This window comes from Herpailurus yagouaroundi, unplaced genomic scaffold (assembly GCF_014898765.1).
Source record: "Herpailurus yagouaroundi ecotype Mexico unplaced genomic scaffold, PumYag 220, whole genome shotgun sequence".
NCBI classification, from domain to species: domain Eukaryota; kingdom Metazoa; phylum Chordata; class Mammalia; order Carnivora; family Felidae; genus Herpailurus; species Herpailurus yagouaroundi.
This window is the reverse complement of record NW_024412451.1, coordinates 3,674,515-3,696,580: the sequence shown is the minus strand read 5'-3', so window position 1 is coordinate 3,696,580 and position 22,066 is coordinate 3,674,515. Positions and strand designations below refer to the sequence as shown.

Sequence of the window (22,066 nt, the reverse complement as noted above, 5' to 3'; positions counted from 1 at the left end):
AAGGAAGGAAGGAAGGAAGGAAGGAAGGAAGGAAGGAAGGAAGGAAGGAAGGAAGGAAGAAAGGAAAAAGACTTGCAGACCAGAGAAATTTCAGTGATTTGCCTAAGAAGCTGAACAAAAGAGGGGTGCCTGGGTGGTTCAGTCAGTTAAGCGTCTGACTTCAGCTCAGGTCATGATCTCGCGGCTTATGAGTTCGAGCCCTGCATCAGGCTCTGTGCTGACAGCTCAGAGCCTAGAGCCTGCTTCAGATTCTGTGTCTCCTCCTCTCTCTGCCCCTCCCATGTCATGCTCTGTCTCTGTCTCTGTCTCTGAATAATAAATAAACGTTAAAAAAAGCTTTTTTTAAAAGAAGCTGAACAAAAGAAGGCAATTCTTTTTTTTTTTTTTTTTTAACATTTATTTATTTTTGAGACAGAGAGAGACAGAGCATGAACAGGGGAGGAGCAGAGAGAGAGGGAGACAACAGAATCCGAAACAGGCTCCAGGCTCTGAGCTGTCAACACAGAGCCTGACGAGGGGCTCGAAGTCACAGACCGTGAGATCATGCCCTGAGCCGAAGTCGGACGCTTAACCGACCAAGCCACGCAGGCGCCCCAGAAAGCAATTCTTGATTCTTGGTAGGAAGCTTCACCTACCACACAGGGTGTCTTTTTACCTCTTATTAGCAAGGGACATACAAGAAACAACAGCCAAAAACAGAGTTTTACAATACGGGTATCATCTGCCATCTCTCATCTAGAAGCTGCAAGTTCAAACCACTGCAGGTCCCATCATGTAAGAATCCCCACGGTCTGCAACCTTGATATTCAAAATGAGAGGATGAGGTGTGTTTGTTACACCAAAGCAGTGTCTGGACTTTGGAGCTTTTCCCAGGTAGACTGGCTGAGTGTGCCTCCAGAGTTACCCATCTGACTACTCTGTACTCACTTTACTACCAACCTGAAAACACAGAAGCCAAAACTGAGAAAGGCAATCCAAGCAAGCCTCCCCTATACAGGAGGTGTGTGGTTTCACCAACTGAAGTCCAGGCCCATCAAATACCCACAATGGTGTACTTTGATTCCTAAAGAACTCTGCTTTATTTAGGATTTAGATCAGAACATTATTTTGGAAGACGGGGCTGCATCTCCTACGATTCTGAACACACAACCTATATAATCAGTGAGCTGAAAATGAAATGGTTTCTGAATATTCTAAGAACACTTTCCTTAGATGGGTTGTTCCCCACCAATGAGTAAAACTGTATTTTTCTGAAAATGTTACGTTCTCCCCTCCTCCCCCAAAACTTACTCTACGAATTCATGCTCTCCAAGATTGGCAAATGTGTATCCATGGTAGCCAAAAACATCTCCTGTAAAAAACTTGATGCTATTTTTGTGACAGATCTGGTCAACTTTAACTATGACATCCCTGGAGCAGCAAGTCAGACAAACCTGCAGAAAGAAAAAATTCGCTGGGTGTGAGTTTTGCAAACTGTGAATCACTGCCCTGATGTCTAAATAAATCTTAATGAACAGTCTCTCTGGGCATGTCTAAAGCCAGTTTTGAACTGGTATAACAGGTTCTTTGGATCCTATGGTTAGAAGACAAAAGACAAGTTGCAGGTTTCAGGAGAAATATAAATTGCAAGACCTCTACTTTCAGCAATCAAAACAAAATGGGTTTGGCTAGAAAGTAAAAGCTATTCAATGAATTTATTTCCTCTATTCTGTAAACATAAACAAACCACATCTCACAGTTTCCGTGAAGTGGAAAAAAACAGTAACAATTTAGCATAAGTTACTTTTAAATTACTAAATCTATTAAAATCTGAATAAGCTATCACAAGAAGCAAAACCAGTTTTAAGTGACCCAAAGGTCACTTTAAATACGAGGGCATTTTTCCCCCTTCTTCTGATTGATAGGTTAAGATAAAAAAGATAAACAAGTCCCGTTGAGATTAGTTTTCCACAGTTTTCCACAGTTTTCAAAGTGAAACTTTATCTGAATCTGAGGACAAAAGAAAAGGTTACACACCAAGTGACCTTCCATTCAGACGTAGACAATGAACCGGTGATTCACTCAATGGAATTATCAATGTTGCTCTGAGGCCCCTAGGTTGTGTTCCAGTAAGTTGAAGCACTGGAAATAGCTAAGTTTTACGGCATAAAACACCTTTTCAGGAGAAACTCTGTGATATGGGCTATGAAAACAAGTTCCAAATTGCACATGTTTTCTTCTAAACATAGAAAGTTGGAGAAGTTACAAAAGGATATTTTCATTTGACAGAACCTCTTTGCTGCTGTCTGGCAGCCTGAATACCGAAACAGCCCACAGAAATGAGTGCCTCTGGTGTCATTCAAAGGATGCAGCCACCTAAGGGAAAAAAAAATCATATCTAAAAGGCAAGATACCCACAGTTGAACATGCAATCAAGCGACCAAAGGGAACTCTGCAGAGTCAAAAGTGAATGTAAAATCTCCAAGGACCAGTCAAACGTGGCCCAATGAGGCAGTCACCTCACCCAGCACACAGGCTTTATACAAGCAACCGGCCCGGTGCTTCGGTTCTTAGAAACCCTCTCTCTAAGTGCTAGAAATTCAAGGGGCAGCTAGAATTAACTAAATGTGGTTACTATGGATAAAGAAATGAAGAGAAGATGGTGCAAACAGTCCAAACAGAAAAATGTTCCAATACTTGGAAGATACAAGATAGAATTGAAAAAAAAAAAAACAAAAACAGACAAAACGCACAGATGATCCATCATTCCAAGCACATATTTGAACAGATGCACATATGAAATATAACAATGTGGAAAAACAAACTACCCAACCCAAATTCTAACCTCTCGTGTAATGGGCCTTTCATTTAAAAAACAAGTAGATCATCTGTGACTATTTCATGGTTATCCAACATTTGTTTAGCTTTTCCTGGGTCCAGGGAACCATGTCTGAAAGTCACAGACGCTGGAACCGAATTTAACTTATCCTTTCACCTCTCCACAGATCTGGCAGTGAAACCAAATGAGGTTGGATATGCCTCATTTGGCTTATGACTAGTGAATTTGTCTCATTATCCATGGCAACGTGGTCAAAGTGGCTGTGTGAAAGAGACAGACACGGACCAGGATCAGGTGTGCTCTTTTTTTAAGACAAAACACAAGCTGTAGTTTGATATTTCTAACCAAAAAAAAAAAAAGCAAGCCTCTACTACAGAAATTAACTACCAACTTGTTTTTAGGAGAAAACATTTGCAATAAAATGTACCAAAGCTATGTGCAAAGATTCTGGAAGGAATACAAAACACCAATGATGAAACCTGGTCTAAAGGAACATATGCCCAAAGAAGAAATCAGCAGACAGCAAGTCACAAACAGCCACAGCAGAACCAACAGACTGGATCTACCTACTGACACATTCAACGTGGAAAAGCAATATGCTAATAAGGCACATACACTAAGGCAATACAAGACTTGAGACTACAAAGGCAATGTACTGAGCCTAAAGATTTTACACTCTTTATGAAACTTACAGCATCGAACTGAGTGAAAAATGACTCAGGTTTCTTTTCTATATTCTCAGTGTCCACCTTCACATCCACCATGGGGTTGAGATTCTGGGCTCGCTCCAAAGAGGCTTCAGCCCTGTTTCGGCCAACAGATCCAGTACGGATTAGAAACTGAGCTCCGGGGTCTTCTGGAGATACCTAGGAATAATTTTTTTTTTTTTTAATGCTTGAATTTTGGGGAAAAAAAATTTTTCAAAGACAACGAACCCTTCCATTTCAAAGCATAACTAAAATACCTACAATTTAATTGTATTACTGTTCCAGTGGGAATTTGCTTAATGTATCCTCCATACACTCAATCCTTCGAAGGCTTTCAAGTAGAGACATTTTAATTTTTTTTTTCACTTCGCATTGATAGTTAAAGAGCACCCCCTGGTGTTTGTAAAGAAAATTCACTCTAAACAGAAATGTCCACTCTTTCTTCTTCCACGATTAAATCTGTAACTGCTAATAAACCGACATAACTATCAGTGCAAAGCATTTACCCCAAATATTTACTCTGTGCCAAACTTTAAGGATACTCCTAGACAAACAACAGTAGTTTAAAGGATGTAGTCCCTGCCTACGATTGGTTTAAAATCGGACCAGTGAGGGGCACTTGGGTGGCTTAGTAGGTTAAACATCCCACTCTTGATTTCAGCTCAGGTTATGATCTCACAGTTGTGAGATGGAGCCCTGGGGCTCCACAATGACAGCGCAGAGCCTGCTTGGGATTCTCTCTCTCTCTGCCTCTGTCTCTGTCTCTCTCTCCATCTCTCTCTGCCCCTCCCCTGCTCATTCTTGCTCTCTCTCAAAATAAACAAAGAAACCTTTTTAAAAAATTAAAAAAAAAAAAAAAAAAATCAGACCAGTGAGGGGCAGTACCTGGCTGGCCCAGTCTGAAGAGCACACAGCTCTGATGTCAGGGTCCTGAGTTCAAGCCCCACGTTTGCGTGTAGAGTTACACACATACGTACGTACATACATACATACATACATACATACATACACAAATATGCTAAAGAAATAAAATCAAACCAGGGCAAAAATCAAACATAATTAAGAATGCTTGAAATGAACTCTTAAATTCAATTAAAATTCAGAAAAGAAAGATGAGGGGGGGCTGGAGCAAAGGGAGGATTTCACCCACAAGGCTGGATGTCAGCAGAGAAGAACCTTAAATCCAGATAATACAATCACCTGACAGCTGCCAGTAGGGTTACAGATTCCCACTGTTCACAGAGCCATTCTTTCCACATCAAACATCTAATTTAACCATTAATCTCCAGTATGACCTTGCTACCTTCACCAAGACTGGATTCAATACAAACAATCTCTCTCCTCTCCTCTGGCCAACTCAGAGCACATACTCGCACTTGCTAACTTTTCTCCAAGGAAATGAGCTGGTCCTCCTCCCTTTCAAGGCCAGCCCTTTAACAGTCTCCTTGACCTTTCCTGTCCTGCTTCTTCAGGGATCTCATTTCACACTGAGAAGCTGTACATCATAGAAGTTAAGAGCAAGGCTCTGAAATAATTCAAGTTGGATTCAAATCTTTGGCTCAACCACTTTAACTGTGGGCCCTTGAGCGAGCAAGTACATGGGAATCACGTGCAAAATGAGGAGGTTAAGAAAAACAGTACACTAACTAATCACTCTATCAGTGCTGCTCTGCTCCTGCCCCACCGGACACCCAGTCTCCACATGGGCCCTCTTGGGTGTGGCGGCCCCAGGGTTCCATCTCAGAGTCACTCATCTTTCCACTTGGCATAGCTCCATGCTCATTGCTTCTTTCGTTCTTACAGGTACAGATTGCTTCCTGATCCATCTGAGACTTTTATTAAACTGCCCACCAGATATTTCCTCCTGGGTAAGTCCGCAGGCCCTTCATATTTGACTATTTTTTTTTCTTTTGTCTGTTGATGAGCCTACCAACCACCCATGCAGTCACCTGAGTCAGGAACCCAGTCTTTACATCCCTGATATTTGCCTGAGAGCAGCCACCTGCTGAGATGGCTAAGAGCATGGGCTCTACAAAGAGTCAGACTGTCTGCGTCCTGGTCACAGCAACTACTGTGACCTTGGGTGGGCCAGCAATTCAATTCCTTTTCTGTAAAATAGGGATGATAATCCCTGACTCTCAGAGTTGCTGTGAGGACTAAATGAGATACTACAAGTGCTGCTTTTAGAACAGCGTCCAGCACCTCGAGGAAGCTTCACTGCTGCAGTCATTCCTTGCCTTCCCTACATTCCCATATACAATCCTGATTCTATCCTCTGGTATTTTCACCTCAAGTGCTTCTTGCCGTTTCTATCACAGTGCTGTTACTCAGACTCTTCTCATCTCTCACCTAAACTACGAATGCAAAATAATAGAAGAAAAAAAATAAAACAACAACAACAAATAAATAAACTACTCATGCAGCCTTCTATCTAAGTGGTCTTCTGCCCCAGATCTTGTGCCAATCATACACAGTAGCTAGTGATCTACGAAGAGCCGGAAGTTGGCTAGGTCACCTGTCTCATATTTGAAACTCTTAAATGAAATCCTCACCACCTAGAGGATTGAGTATGAGCTTCCAGCAAGGCTTAGTAACAGGCCCTTCGTGATTTGGACCTTACCTACAGCCTGCATCCACCCCCACCACTTTGGGCCTCACACTCTAAAAACACCAAATAGCACTGCTTGCTATATTCTATTTCTACCATGCTGTTCTGTGCCACTGCTAATAATGTCTCCTGCCTAAAATACAGCCCCTCAACTTGAGAAACCTCCAGTTGTTCTTTAAGCCTCAACTAAGATCACAGCTCCAGGAAGCCGTTCGTGTCCCCCTACCAAAACCTGAATCAGGTAGGCTGCTCCGGTTTATGGAATAAACCCTGAGAATGGGAACCAAATCTTGTGCATCTTTGTATCACAAGGATCTAGAATGCTTCAGGGCAGCCAGCAGGTACCCTCGGATGTTTGCTGATGTAAACAAAATGAAAACCTCTGTAGGGCAGGAATTAACGTCCTTGATGAGCACACTGCGGGGTGCCTGCCTGGCTGAGTTGGTAGAACATGTGACTCTTAATCCTGAGGTTGTGAATTCAAGCCCCACACTGGGTACAGAGATTACTACAATAAATACATAAATAAGAAAAAAAAATTTTAATAGATGAGCAAACAGAGTCTCTGAGAGGTTAAGAGACTTAACCCAGCTTGAAGAGGTAGGATTTGAGCCCAAATCTACATAATTCCAGAGCTTTTGCACTAGGTAGCACGGTCTCCCTGAGATGTTCCCAGTCAGGGAAAAAAAGTACAAGCAAACTGCAAAAGGCAGAACAACCAAAGAGTGTCCATGAACCACTAAACATATGAGGTAGGAGTCAGGCTAAGTTGACTGGGCCCAGGTTATACAAAGCCAGTAGTTCTCAACTCTCCCTGACTTCTAGACTCACTTGGAGAACTTTCAAACCCCCCCTAATATTCAAAGCACAGATGGGATTGAGAACCACTGTGTTGGGCCTTGAAAACCAGTCAGAAGAGTTAGGCTTTGCAGTGCCAGATAGGTGAAAAGTACTGTAAGTCCTCAAAGCAGAGAGGGAAGGGAGGAGAGTCGGCCTGGTCACTGTAACACTGGTGGCACCCATCACTGGACTGAGGCAGTGACAGAACTGCATCACACACCGCTCAGTATTAGATCATGGTTCCCCATTCTCCGGCGCTCCCAACCATATGAGGAAGTCACGATCCCCATCCGGTTTCATTTTCCCACACCAAGGGCCTGCCTCCATGTTTAGAAACCATCCTTCCCTGCAAACAAATTCTCCCTCCAGATGCCTCTAGGGGGCACTGTGGTTGGGGAAATGTCAAAAAGGCAAGCGCTCAGACTGTTAATAATCTGGCGGCTTGCCTGCAGGAATTTCTTTCCTTAGAAGGTTTTGAATTCAAGTCAAAAATCAATTTGTGACTGTGATATTAAGTGAGCCAACCCACGTGTCTTCACTGCAGAAGAATTAAAAAAAAAAAAAATCCAGGTATGATTTTTCTCCTAAAACCCAAACAAGATGAGCTTTAAAAAATTTCATTTGGGGGGCACCTGGGTTGCTCTGTAGGTTAAGCAGCCGAGTCTTGATTTCGGCTCAGGTCATGATCTCACGGATCATGAGATCAAGCACAGAGTGGCTTGGGATTCTCTCTCCCTCTCTCTCTGCCCCCCCCCCCCATGCACATGCGCACTCTCTCGCCATCTCTCTCTCTCTCTCAAAATAAATAAATGTTTTAAAATTTTCATTAACATTTACCTTCTTCCACAGAGCCTATACCACACTCTGTGTGTGGTAGTTACCATGTATGAAACAGGACCCTTATTCATTGCCTATAAGGAAAGACACTAATAGTATCATGTGATGACATAATCTTCAGAGGTTTTGGGGTTTGTTTTAATTTTTTTTTTTTTTTTTTTTTTTTGAGACAGTGAAAGCGCAAGCAGGGGAAAGGCAGCAAGAGAGAGGAACAGAGGATGTGAAGCGGGCTCTGCCCTGACAGCAGAGAGGCCAACGTGGGCCAGGACTCACAAACTATGAGATCATGACCTGAGCTGAAGTCAGACGCTTATCCGACTGAGCCACCGAGGTGCGGCGCCCCTAAAGTTTTATTTTTTAAAAGGGGGTTGCACCTGGGTGGCTCAGTCGGTTAAGCACCCGACTTTGGCTCAGGTCATGATCTCGTGGTTGACAAGTTTGAGCCCCACATCAGGCTCTATGCTGGCAGCTCAGAACCTGGAGCCTGCTTTGGATTCTGTCTCCCTCTCTCTCTGCCCCTCCCCTGCTCATTCTCTCTCTCTCAAAAATGAATAAACATTAAAAAAATTGGGGGGGCACCTGGGTGGCTCAGTTCATTGAGTGTCCGACTTTAGCTCAGGTCATAATCTCGTGGTTGATGAACTGGAGCCCCGCTTCAGGCTCTGTGCTGACAACTCAGAGCCTGGAGCCTGCTTCGGATTCTCTGTCGGTCTGTCTCTCTGTCCCTCCCCTGCTCATGCTCTTTCTCTGTCTCAAAGATAAAATAAACATTAAAAAGCATTTTTTTAATAAAATAAAAATACTGTCCAAAAAATACAGGCAAGAAAATACCGATAAAAAAATATAAATAAAAACTGATCTCTGTAGAAGCCAGGTAGATGGGGTGTCAAATGCTATTCTACTTCTGTATATATTTAAGTTTTTGTATAAAAGAAAATTAAAATGTTTTTTTTGAAAATTAAAATGTTATAGCATGAGAATGTAGAGAAAGAAGTTATTTTCACCTTGGAGAAACTGGTCAGAAAAAGCTACACAGGAGCTGGGAACGACTATTATAGCAACAATTAAATGGTCTATGATGTAATTAATTATCAGATGCTTACTACATGCAAGCACTATGCTAAGCAGTGTGCATAGATCCTCTCTGATCCAACATTTTTCAAAGAAGCTCTCCTGAGACAGCTTTCAAACGTACAGATTCCTCCTGAGCATCATCTCAAACCTTCTAAAGCCGAATCACTCAGGGTAAAGGCTAACCTGTGACAAAGCCCCAAGGCAATTCTGCACTTTTAATTAGTCATGCAGGTGGTGTACAGATACAAGGAAGAAAACCACCCCCTCTCCTCCCCACAGTAACCCTCCAAGCGAGAGATTAACTACACTTTACAGACTGGCAAGCTCAAGGAGAGTGGTCGACCACCTAGGATGTGCTAGTGCCATTTGGCCAAAGGCCACAGCTCCACTAATGCCAGCCCTCCTTGCACAGCTTGGCGGGGGCATGTAGGAATTCAGAGTATCTCCAAGGGTTTATATTTATACTAAAGAGGGCAGACTGTGAAGAAAGAGTGTTGAGGTGGCCAAACATCTCACCTGTTCAGGATCCAACATGGTCAGTCCTTTCACTCCCGCCAGAATGAGATTCTTGGCAATTTCAGCCCCGAGTCCTTTCATGCCGACAAGAAGCACCCGCGAGGCCCGCAGCCTATAAGGCAGACAACTGTTAACCGGATGCCACAGAACAGTGGAAGCTTCACCGAGTCGTTAAGAACAAGCCAAAGCAACAGCGAAGTAACTTTGGTTTTCATTAAATGCACGGAAGCACCAAGGCCTCAAATCTAGGAAAGAGGCTCTAATTCATCCTACAAAGAATTAATTCAATAAACATTTACTGGGGCACCTGGGTGGCTCTGTCAGTTAAGCGTCCGACTTCGGCTCAGGTCATGATCTCACGGTCCGTGAGTTCGAGCCCCGCATCGGGCTCTGTGCTGACGGCTTGGAGCCTGCTTCAGATTCTGTGTCTCCCTCTCTCTCTGCCCCTCCCCCGTTCATGCTCTGTCTCGCTCTGTCTCAAAAATAAATAAACATTTAAAAAAATAAAATTAAAAAAAAATAAAAATAAAAATAAACATTTACTAAGCACCTACTATGCCAGGCACTCTTCTCAGGTATAGAAATATATCAGTAAACAAAACAGACATAATCCCTGTCCTCCTTGAGCTTACATTTTATGATAGGGGTAGACAAATATATGATATACCAAAAAGTGATGAAAATCAGGGGCGCCTGGCTGGCTCAGTCGGTAGAGCATGTGACTCCATCTCAGGGTCGTGAATTCAAGCCCCACGATGGGTGTAAAAAAGTGATGAAAATCAAGCAGGATATGGATCAAGAATGATGGAGGATGCTATTGCATGCAGACTGAAGGCCTTTCTGAAAAGGTGCTGAGCAAAAATCAAAATGAAATGGACAAATATACAGATATTTGGGAGAAGAGCATTCCAGGAAAGAAAACAACAAGTGCAAAAGCCCTGAAAGCAGACGGGTGCACAGCATGTTTCAGGGACAGGAAGGACAGAGCGGCTAAATAACAGTGAGGAAAGGGAAGAACAGTAGGAGACGGGTCACAGACGGAACCGGGGCCACGTCATGAAGGCTCTTACGGGTATTGTAAGGGCTGGATCTTACTCTGAGCACCATAGAAAGCCATGGGATGGGGGACCCTTGGGGGAAGGGTGTCCCAGTTGAGAGAGGGGACGATGGCCCGGACTGGTATGATAGCAGGAGAGGAGGTGAGAAAAGTTACTATCTAGGCTGTCACACACAAGCAAAAGCGTAGCAGCATGAAAGAGGGTGTATTTGGAAAGTGTTCGGATCATCCTAGTCTGTAAAGTCACAAAAGATGAGGCTAAATGAAGGTAGTCAGAGGCTGGGCTCTCAAGAAGTCCAGAGTTAGGGGCGCCTAGGTGGCTCAGTTGGTAGAGCGTCCAACTTCGAGTCAGGTCACGAGCTCACAGTTCCCGAGTTCAAGTCCCATGTCGGACTTGCTGCTGTCAGCCTGTCAGCGCAGAGCCAGAGCCCACTTCAGATCCTCTGTCCCCTTCTTTCTGCCCCTCCCCCACCTGCGCTCTCCCAAAACTAAATAAATATAAAAAAAAAAAAAAAGAAAAAAGAAAAAGTCTGGACTTAAATCTGAGGTCAGTGGAAGGCAGTATAGCTCCACGAAATCTTAGCTGAAAGAAACCCCTTGACCCAGAAGTGTTTCACAATCAGAATGTTTCAGAATTGGTTTACATCACGTACTATGAAACAACCCCATCAGGGTCTTGGGCCGCACTCTGTAATCAAACCCATTAATATTTTTGCAGCAAATGTATGACTATTCACACTGAAAAGGGATAGTTAGAACTAAGAACAATCTCCCATAAATTCAAGTTTGGCTGGCTGAAGAGTTTGCTCTTAATTTATGAAATGAACCCATTTTCAACTTGTACTAGTATTAGGGAGAACATGCAGAAAAGAAACTCTTTCAAAAGTAGTCCTAGGGGCGCCTGGCTGGCGCAGTCGGTTAAGCGTCCGACTTCAGCCAGGTCACGATCTCGCGCTCCGTGAGTTCGAGCCCCGCGTCAGGCTCTGGGCTGATGGCTCAGAGCCTGGAGCCTGTTTCCGATTCTGTGTCTCCCTCTCTCTCTGCCCCTCCCCCATTCATGCTCTGTCTCTCTCTGTCCCAAAAATAAATAAATGTTGAAAAAAAAAAATTAAAAAAAAAAAAAAAAAGTAGTCCTAAAAATTAGGAGCACTTGCATGTAATTAGAGGCCTTTAATGAGGATGGTGGCTGATAAGAGGGTCCTGCACTGATTCTTGATACTAGAGATACTGAATTTCCTTCACTAATACAATCAAAGGGTAAAATGTGGGGAGGGAGAGAATAGGGACAGAATTTCCTTCAAAGACATATGTCTGGGTCTCAGCTTCTCTGTTATCGCTTTTATTCTATGGGGACCTTCCACCATCAACCACAGGCTAGCGGACACGAGCCTTTCAAGTGACAATGTCACTTCGTTAGAATAGGAGGGAATTGGAAAGAGGGCCTACAAGATACAAGCAAGGTAAATAACATGCTAGCAAAGCGTACATTGCTTACCAAAGATTTATACCAGTGGGTGGAGGAAGAAAGGCCACGTGGCTTTCCAGAGGAGCTCCAATCCCTCCAGAATCAGCATATACTAACAGGCAATGTTTCCAAAAAGAACCTTTGATATCAGAAAGGCTGAACACTCTTGCATTTGGCTGTACCTTCCAGGGCTCTGGAGTCACTGTCGGTCTACAAGTCTTCCCTGACACTGCCCCTCCCGCACCCACCCCGGAATTCCAGAATGCCAAGTTCCCTTTCAGTCCAAGAATGGCCCAGACTGGTCCAGCTCTCTTCTGGGAAGCTGTATCTTCAAACAATACCAACAGCCTCCTAATCCCTAGACCCCCCTGAATTCTTCTCAGGCTCTGTTCTCTCTGGCGTTCCTTCCTCAAAGGGCACTGCTAATCACTAAATGCCCTCTAGGTCTGGAGACAGGTTTGAATTCTGGTTCTGCCACTTCCCAGCTGGGTGACATGGACAAGCTGCACAAGCTGTCTGAACTTCTGTAAAGTTCATCTGTAAAATGGGGATACCAGATCTGACATCTTGTCAATGAATCCCCTTGACAACCTGGTAAAATGTGTGTGCAAAAGCATCTAGCGTAATACCAGGCACGTAACAGATGCTCGATATGTTACTTCAACTTACTGAACTCTTCTATCCCACTCCTAATTACCAAAAGGGCTTAGTGGTAGGTGTGACTCTGATTTTCAAAAAAACAAAAACAAAAAAAATCTCACAAAAAAATTCTAAAGCTGCATTTAAATTCCTTCAGTGCTGGCTCCCTTCCACCTGCCCAGCCTTCTCCCCTACCACCACCAGATTACCGCCACCCAGATCTGCCTTCCATTTATTACCCCCCCCCCCCTGGGGCCTTTCATCCCAGCATTCCACACACCTGAAATGCTCTCTCTTCCTCTCTAGGCCAAGTCAAGCTTGTCCCCAGACTTCAAACCCCAATTCAAATGCCATTTCCTCAAAAAGTCCCCCTCTCTATGGCTGACTGAAGTACGCGCTCCCTCCTCTGAGCTCTTAGAGCACTGCAACATATAAATGTCTCTGACATAAATCACATTTAGCCACGTGGCCTCTCCAAGATCCCTACATCCTCTGTAGAGCTCTAGACTCTGACTGCTTGGGAGGTTTTTTTTTTTTTCAACTGCCATCAACACTGAAGATCACATTTGTATTTTGAATCCTTAACGATGCTAAAGACCCTGAGCCGACAGCTTACTTATGGCTCAATTACACGAAAAATACTTAAAATAGTACCTGGCACATAGTCACCACTTAATGAATGGCAGCTATTAGTATTCATATCTGATGTACGAGTACTTCTAGGAATTAATCCTACAGAAATACTCTGGTGTGCACAAAGATCACATACAAAGCCATTCACAGCAGCATCCGTCCGCTTCCTTTCACCTCCACAGACACCATCGCTTCTCACCTAAGAAACTACAACAGCTTTACACCTGGTTTCCCTGCTTCCATTCTTGCCCCCTACAATCTGCTGTCCCTGCTCAGGAAGAGAGATCTTTTAAACCAGATTATGCTGCTCTCTCTCCTGCTCAAATCTTTCAGTGGTTCCCTATGCAAGTTCCTTAACCCAAAGCCCTGCCTACCGCTCCCATCTCGGATCGTCCTATTCTCCCCACTGCTAATTTGCCCACAGCCAGGCTCCAGCCTTTGGACTTTGGCATTAGTTGTTCTCTGCTTCTTCCCCCATTTTTTGCACGAGCAATTCTTTAGGTCAACTCAACTGTCACCACCTTAGAAGCCCACACTGGCCACTTAATCCAAAATTATGTCCACGCCCTCTTCTATCTAGAATTTGTTCATCTGTTCACTGTCCACTTCTCCATTTGAATGTAAGCTCCAGAAACCACCCTATCCCTAACACCTATGACTATGCTTGGCACTTAGTTTACTGTTACTCAAACAGCTGCTGAATTAATAGAATACATTAAAAGAAACCCGGCTGTCCATCCGCAGAATTACATAAATCTACTACATAATAAAATAGTAACAGTTAACATTTACTGAAACCTCACTATGTGCTGGGGCCCTTGTCTGACTCAATCAGTAGAGCATACGACACTTGATCTTGGGGTTAAGTTGGAGCCCCGTGTTGGGTGTAGAGATTACTTAAAAATAAAGTCTTAGGGTAGCCTGGGTGGCTCAGCTGGTTAAGCATCTGACACTTTGATTTCAGCTCAGATCAAGACCTCAACGTTCTTGGAATTGAGCCCTGCATTGGGCTCTGTGCTGACAGCGAGGAGCCTGTTTGGGATTCTTTCTCTTTCTCTCTCAAATTAAATAAATAAATAAATAAATAAATAAATAAATAAATAGATAGATAGATAAATAAATAAAATCTTAAAAAAAAAAAACCTCACTACGTGCTAAGCACTCTTCACACGTATTATGTTATTTAATCCTCAGGGCAATCTTACGAGCTGGTAACTTCTTATCTCTATTTTGCAGCTGAGAAAACAGGCACAAAGAGGTCAACTAGCTTACCCCAGATTACATAGCTGGGAATTGGCTAATAATCAGCTACTTGGTAAGGGCAACAGTAAGAGAGAGCAATTAAGATCCGGGGCTCTGAGGCCACACTGCCCTGATATGTATATACTATGGAAAACTAGGTAGCCATCAAAAAAAATAAATAGGTAACACTTATTAAACACTTACTGTATGCCCAGCACCATTCTAAGCAATTTATGTATTCAACTCTGCAAGAAAAGGCACTATTACTCTCATTTTGCAGAGAAGAAAACTGTAGTTTGTAGTAGGCTAAATAATGCACCCCCAACGAGCCAAATGCAGGTAACTTCTAGATGCTAGAAAAGTCAGACAGATTCTCCTCTAGAGCCTCCACATGGAACATGGCCCTGTCAACACCTTGATTTTAGCCCAGTGGAACTGATTTCAGACTTCTGATCTCTAGAATCGTAAGAGAATAAATTTGTGTTGTTTTAAGCCACTAAATGTGTGGTAATTGTTATAGCAGCAACAGGAAACTAATACACTGAAAAGAGAGTTACAGAACTTACCAAATATTGTGGTGCCTCGGTGCTGGGTGGCCCAGTCAGCAAAATGTCTGACTCTTGATTTTGGCTCAGGTCATGATCTCACGGTTTGTGGGTTCAAGCCCCACATCCGGGCTCTGTGCTGACAGCACAAAGCCTGCTTGGGACTCTCTCTCTCTGCCATTCCCCCACTCACTCTATCTCTCTCTCTCAAAATAAATAAGAACTTAATAAATAAATAAAATGCATCAAGGGGCGCCTGGGTGGCGCAGTCGGTTAAGCGTCTGACTTCAGCCAGGTCACGATCTCGCGGTCCGGGAGTTCGAGCCCCGCGTCAGGCCCTGGGCTGATGGCTCAGAGCCTGGAGCCTGTTTCCGATTCTGTGTCTCCCTCTCTCTCTGCCCCTCCCCCATTCATGTTCTGTCTCTCTCTGTTCTAAAAATAAATAAACGTTGGAAAAAAAAAATGCATCAAAACAACAAACAAACAAACTTGCCAAAAATCACACAACTGCCAAATGGCAAAGCAGGTATCAACTTAAGCAATATTGCTCCAAAGTCTGTGGTCTTCAAGTTATATTGCCTCTCGGGGCACCTGGGTGGTTCAGTCAGTTAAGCGTCCGACTTCGGCTCAGGTCATGATCTCACGGTCCGTGAGTTCGAGCCCTGCGTCGGGCTCTGTGCTGACAGCTCAGAGCCTGGAACCTGCTTCAGATTCTGTGTCTCCCTCTCTCTGTCCCTCCCCCACTCATGCTGTCTCTCTCTCAGAAATAAACATTAAAAAAATATTTTTAAGTCATATTGCCTCTCAATACCACAAATAATGTAAAATTGCATTGATATATTATGCATATAGTCCACTGATAAAAACAATGGTAGTAGTTACCCTCTACAGAGGGCTCACTAGGTTCGAGGCATAGAATTATACATAGCACCTCACTGAAACCTTAATTGTGGTTCTTTGCCATTTTTCTTTTGGAAAAAAAGCATACACATCCTAAGTATTGCATAAGATGTCTCTCTAGAAGTCCAAGGGGCTCCACAGACCCCAGAGTACACTATCACGTTTCCACAGGAAAGGATTCATGTCTGCCTAGAGTATAAAGAAAACAGAGGCTTAGAAAAGGTGCCCAAGCCCTCCCAGGTAGTAAGTGGCCAGAACTGGGATGAGAATACAGTTCTGACCACAATCTATGAGTTTTCCTCTTTCAATGTCTCTTCCACGTTGCCTTGCACACAAGTAGGTTCTAAATAAATATTTGCCAACTTTGCTCTCTCCTCTTTGACTTCTGCCACAGGAATACCTCTTAAATTTCTGGGAAGGAATGAACAGAGCCTTTATATCACAATCTCTGAATTCACAATACACACTACAAGTTAAGTCAAGCCAAGTGAATTCCACTCATGGTTAAAAATTCCCAAGACTACCAAATTCACATTTATTTTATTGAGTCTAATTGTGTGACGACAGTGAGTCATGAAAAAATCTGGTATAAGACTATTTTAAGTAGGGTAAGCACAAAGACCTCAGGCCAGAGAGAGGTTTAGCATATTTGAGGAACAGAAAGATTCAAGAGCTCAAATGAAGTGAGCCAGAGAGATATAGGCAAGATCAGACAGGGCACGGCATGGAAGGTAATGAATTTTAAAAGCTTTGGATTTTATTCTGAATATAAGAGGAAATCACTGGAAGGCTTTATGCAGAGAACTGTGTGATCTGATTTTTTTTTGTTTTGTTTTTAATCAATCTGGCTGCTGTGGGGAGACTGGATTATAAAGAATCACAAGTGAAACACAGGAGAGCAGTTGAGAAGACTACTGAGGTGACCAATCAGAGATAATGAGGGTAGCTTGGAATAAGAAATAAAGAAAGGTGGCTGAGATCGTTTGAAGCAGAGTACACGGGACTTGACAAGGGACTGGACATGGGCCCAAGGGACAGAGATGAATAAAGAACTCTTAAGTTTCTGGTCTGTGCAACCAGATAAATGGTAAAGCCAACAGCATTTGGCAGATTGGACCACCTTCTCCTTCAGAGATAATCTCACCTTCACTTAACAGCAAAGTACTTTTCATTCAAATCTACCATCTTGTTCCATCCAACTGCCCATTCATTACATTTACTTCAATGTCTTGTCAAAATCCAAAACAGAACTTAAGGCTGCTCCCCACCACGATCTGCTCAGGCAAATCTACTCCCCTTACAATCTTCCTCATCCTTCTGGAGTCTCCACTCACCCCACTGACTTTTACTTTACATTGGCCTTATTTATCTCAACCTATTTCCTATGTAGCTTCCCTTCTCCTGTGGCTAGTGATTTATACTTGTCAAATAACTGTAACTATAATTTACTCAATGCTTTCTGTGCATAAGCACTATTTATGCATTATCTATTATTTTTATTTTTTAAGTTTTTATTTATCCATCTAAGTAATCTCTACACCTAACGTGAGGCTCAAACCCACAACCCTGAGATCAAGAGTCACACACTCTTCTGACTGAGCCAGCCAGGCATCCCTTGCATTATCTCCTTTAATTCTCAACTATCTTATAATGTAAATTCTATTATCTCCACTTGACAAATGAGCAAACTGAAGCAGAGAAGTTAACAAATGTATCCAAGGTTGGGGCGCCTGGGTGGCTCAGTCGGTTGGGCGGCCGACTTCGGCTCAGGTCATGATCTCGCGGTCCATGAGTTCGAGCCCCGCGTCGGGCTCTGTGCTGACAGCTCAGAGCCTGGAGCCTGTTTCAGATTCTGTGTCTCCCTCTCTCTGACCCTCCCCCGTTCATGCTCTGTCTCTCTCTGTCTCAAAAAAATAAATAAACGTTAAAAAAGAAATGTATCCAAGGTTAAATAACTAAGAATTTTTGCAGCTGAGATTCAAACTGAACTATTAATCACTATCGACACTACAATAAATTGGTCCTTAAGTGAAACAATCAGGATTGGCCCCTAAGACACAGTACGTACTCAGTCACTATTATGGCAAATGTGTGCCTACGGAACCAACTGAAGTTCTTTTGAAGAGCGGCAGTGTTGGATAATGAGGCTTTGAAAACAGGAAAGTTTTTGTAGTACCTTTTTTGTAAAGTCAAAATTTCAGAGTTGAGTCCTTAAAAATTTAGTCACACTCACTCCTTTTTGCAGATGTGGAACTTAAGGCCAACAAACTTTGTGACTAACCCAAGGTCAAGAGAGCTGGTTAGCAGGACTGGATTGAACCCAGGTTTCTTGAATTCCTAGATCTTTGCAACGTACAATCATTTCATCATTCGACAAATACATGTGAAATGTCTACAAATTTGCAAGCACTACAAATTGAATAAGACCAGTCAAACCCCTATTTTAATTGTCAAGCATTTATAAAACGCTTGCCCTCATAGAGCTTATCATCTACTTTGCTCTTTTGGGTCACCCTCCGTCCTTCCTCACTCTTAGATACGGGATCAACTACTATTGAGTGGAAGAAAAATCAGACATGCCTTGGTTGTGAAAAGCAGTGCAAAAACTGCTGAAGCATGCATTCTGAAAACACACACAGCTGCCAGCCTCAACATCTTCCTTTATGATTATTTGACTGAAAGAATGAGCCCCGATTGTGGAAAATGAGCTGAGGGAGGGGAAAGGGAGTCACTTAGATTCAACTCCTGTTTACTTGGTGCATAACCTTGGGAGCCAGCTCTCATTCCTTGAGCCCCATCCATAAAGTGGGCTATGTCCCACAGCAAAAAATGGAAAGTCGCACCTGTAGGGCCAGGCAAATCAGATCAATGAGGGAAGTTGAACTGATGGAGACAAGGCTAGAGAACCACGTGCCATGTCAGAGGTGGCCTCTGCTTGGCTCCAACCAATGTGGAATATCTGATCTTTCTATTCTTCAGGAGATGACAGAATTCAGAAATTACCAGATTGCAGAAGAGGGGTGCTTGGGTGGCTCAGTCAGTTAAGCATCCGAGTCTTCATTTCAGCTCAGGTCAAGATCTGATGGTTCGTGGGTTTGAGCCCCACATTGGGTTCTGCACTGACAGTGCAGAATCTGCTTGGGATTCTCTCTCTCTACCCCTCTCCCACTTGTGCACTCTCTCAAAATAAATAAGCTTTAAAAAATTATAGAAATTTCCAGATTGGGGAATGGGGCAGGGGGAGGGACAGAGAGAAACACATTTCTTTTCCACCTTTTCATTATAAAAATTTGAAACACAGAAAAGTAAAAAGAATAGTTAGCATTTTGCCTTTTACCCATACACTTTCACCACAGCATGTCACAACTTTAGCATGCACCTCCAAAAATGGAACACTCTCCTTCATAACCATGTTATTATTACCACATCTAGAAAATAATTCTCAAATATCTAATGGGGGGGGAACCTAGGTGGCTCAGTCTGTTAAGCGTCTGACTCGATGTGGGCTCAGGTCATGATCTCATGGTTTGTGAGTTCGAGCCTGACTTTGGGCTCTGCGCTGACACTGCGGCGCAGCCTGCTTGGGATTTCATCTTTCCCTCTCTCTGCCCCTCCTCCATGAGTTCTCTGTCTCTCTGTCTCTCAAAATAAATAAACCTTAAAAACATAGAGGAGCATCTGGGTGGCTCAGTCAGTTAAGCGTCCAACTCTTTATTTCGGCTCAGGTCATGAGCTCAAGGTTCGTGAGATCGAGCCCTGTGTGGGGCCTGCTTGGGATTACCTCTCACTCTGTTCTTCCCCTGCGTACGCACGTGCTCTCTCTCTCTCCCAAAATAAGTAAACTTTAAAAAAATTTTTAAAAATATGCATATATCACCTAATAGGACTGAATATTCAAATCTCCACTACTATCTAAAAGATGTTTTTATAGGAGTTTTCTTTTTGAACCAAGATCCAGTCAAGGTTCACATTTTGCCTCTGGCTTCACCTCTTTATGGTTTTTAAGCCTAAAACACTCCCTTCCTTTGTTTTTTCCATGACACTGACTTCTGGAACAGAACCAGTACAGTTGTCTTATAAAATGCCCCCCATCCTGGACATCTTATCATTACCTCAATGTTCTTTAATCTGTTCCTCTGTTCTCTGAAAGCATGATTAGGCTAAAAGATATTCAGCAGGAAAACTTCACAGATAACACACTGAAGTTCTTATTTCACCATATTAGAGGGTGCATTGTTAAGAATCACTTCCAAAGGCAATAAATTTGTTTTTAATTTTTGTTTGAATATTTCCTTGGCCTTAGGGATTCTAAGTCATTAAGTATTTTTAAATGAAGTCAATTTCTTGCTTTTTTAAAGGTTTTATTTTTAAGTAATCTCTACGCCAACTGTGGGGCTTGAACTCACAATCCCAACATCAAGAACCATATGCTCCACTGACTGAGCCAGCCAAGCACCCCAATTTTTGTCTCAAATTCAGCCAATTCTCTGGATTTTCAAATGTTGGCAACTCATTTCAAAAATTTTTAAACACTGTATGAAAGATACAGCCCAATTTTTAACTGCTAGACCCTATGAATTCCCTGGAGGGCCCTTTTGGTTATTACTCTCCTTTTCAGTTTTCTGATAAACTTGGTCCAAACATCACGCAGAATCAGCAACAAAACGGTTGCCAGAATGTAGTCGGCCATTTCCTAGGCCACCTTCCATTTCACATTTCCAGGTCTTCAGAATTCTATTCCACCTGGAATTTCCTTAGAGGCAAGTCAATTTGCTTTGTGCAGCCTCTTTCTTGTCTGTACAGGGGGAAATCACTGCTCTTCCTACTGCAGAGAGCTGCTATGAGACTCAGTTGAAAAATGTACATGGGGGGGCACTCGGGGGGCTCAATCAGTTAAGCATCCGACTTCTGCTCAGGTCACGATCCCGAAGCTTGTGAGTTGAAGCCCCGCGTTGGGCTCTGTGCTGACAAGCTCAGGGCCTGGAGCCTGCTTCGGATTCTGTGTCTTCCTCTCTCTGCCCCTCCCCCCCACTTCAAAAATAAATAAACGTTAAAAAAAATGTTTAATCAAAAACTAAAATAAGTAAAATAAAATGCAAATCTGCTCCAGTGACTCCTATGCTCAAAACTTTCCCATGGGTTTCTCGGAATAAAAAAGCTACACCTCGGGGCACCTGGGTGGCTCAGTAGGTTGAGCCACCAACTTCGGCTCAGGTCATGACCTCACAGTTTGTGAGTTCGAGCCCCGCGTCGGGCTCTGTGCTGACAGCTCAGAGCCTGGAGCCTGCTTCGGATTCTGTGTCTTCCTCTCTCTCTGCCTCTCCCCCACTCATGCTCGCTCGCGCGCTCTCTGTGTCTCAGAAATAAACATTAAAAAAAAAAATTTTTTTTTTAAAGCTACACCTTATTTGCTTCCAACCACCTTGCTTCTTTGCTTCTCTCTCTCATTTGCCAAGCACGCTCTGGTCTCCAGAATTTTACCCTGTTTTCTCTCTCCTAGCGAGCTTCTTCCATATGGTTCTTTTCCTTCATACAGGTCTGTGGCTCAATGAAGGCCTCTCCAGAGGCCTTCCCTGGCCTCCCTATCAAAATAGCTCTCCCACCTCAGCATCCTTTAAAGATCCTCTTACCCTGCTTTATTTCTCTCTCAGCACTTGCACTGCCTAATATGTTATTTACGTTAATTGCTTCCCCCACCAGAAACGCACGCTCCATGTGGGCAAAGGATGCAGCTCGCTAATATTCGCTAAGCGCCAAGAAAAAGCCATCGTGGCAGGTACTTAATATTTGATAAAACCAATCAACCCTTTCGAAGACCTCATTCCCCCCGATAACTACCCCATACCCAAGGTATGCCCAACCTTAGCGCCCAGTCCTCTCGAGACACACCCTCATACCTAGGCATGAGCAACCTCTTCGTGCACCTCCAACCCCTGGCCTCCCCGAGCTCCTCAAGATTCCCACTTGAAATATGTTGCTCCAAAACTCCTCAAATACCCTCCTCCTTTCATAGCGGCCCACCCTTTCGAAGCCACAAGAACGTAAATTCGCGCGCGTTCGGTTCGCCAGTTCCCCCCAGCGTCCAAGAGATTCCCACAATCCACGAATGAATGAACGAAGGACGCCCCCCCCTTCATCCTCCCCCTGCACGGCCGGCCCCTCCTCCTCCCTAAGCACCCCCCCCC

At 43.5% G+C, this 22,066-nt stretch overlaps 1 protein-coding gene across 4 annotated transcripts in view; it reads right to left on the bottom strand.

Annotated features, from left to right (window-relative positions):
* Window positions 1-22,066, bottom strand: part of SAE1 (SUMO1 activating enzyme subunit 1) — a 76,185-nt gene that overhangs the window by 53,498 nt on the left and 621 nt on the right. For 3 of the 4 annotated variants that reach the window (XM_040457516.1, XM_040457514.1, XM_040457513.1), the window contains exons 2-4: window positions 9,401-9,512; window positions 3,511-3,684; window positions 1,291-1,433 (exon numbers count right to left, since the gene is read on the bottom strand). In XM_040457516.1, the coding sequence (XP_040313450.1) occupies window positions 1,291-1,433; window positions 3,511-3,684; window positions 9,401-9,512 (429 nt within the window). The remainder of the gene's footprint in view (window positions 1-1,290; window positions 1,434-3,510; window positions 3,685-9,400; window positions 9,513-22,066) is intronic. The other variant, XM_040457515.1, reaches the window with a different exon arrangement.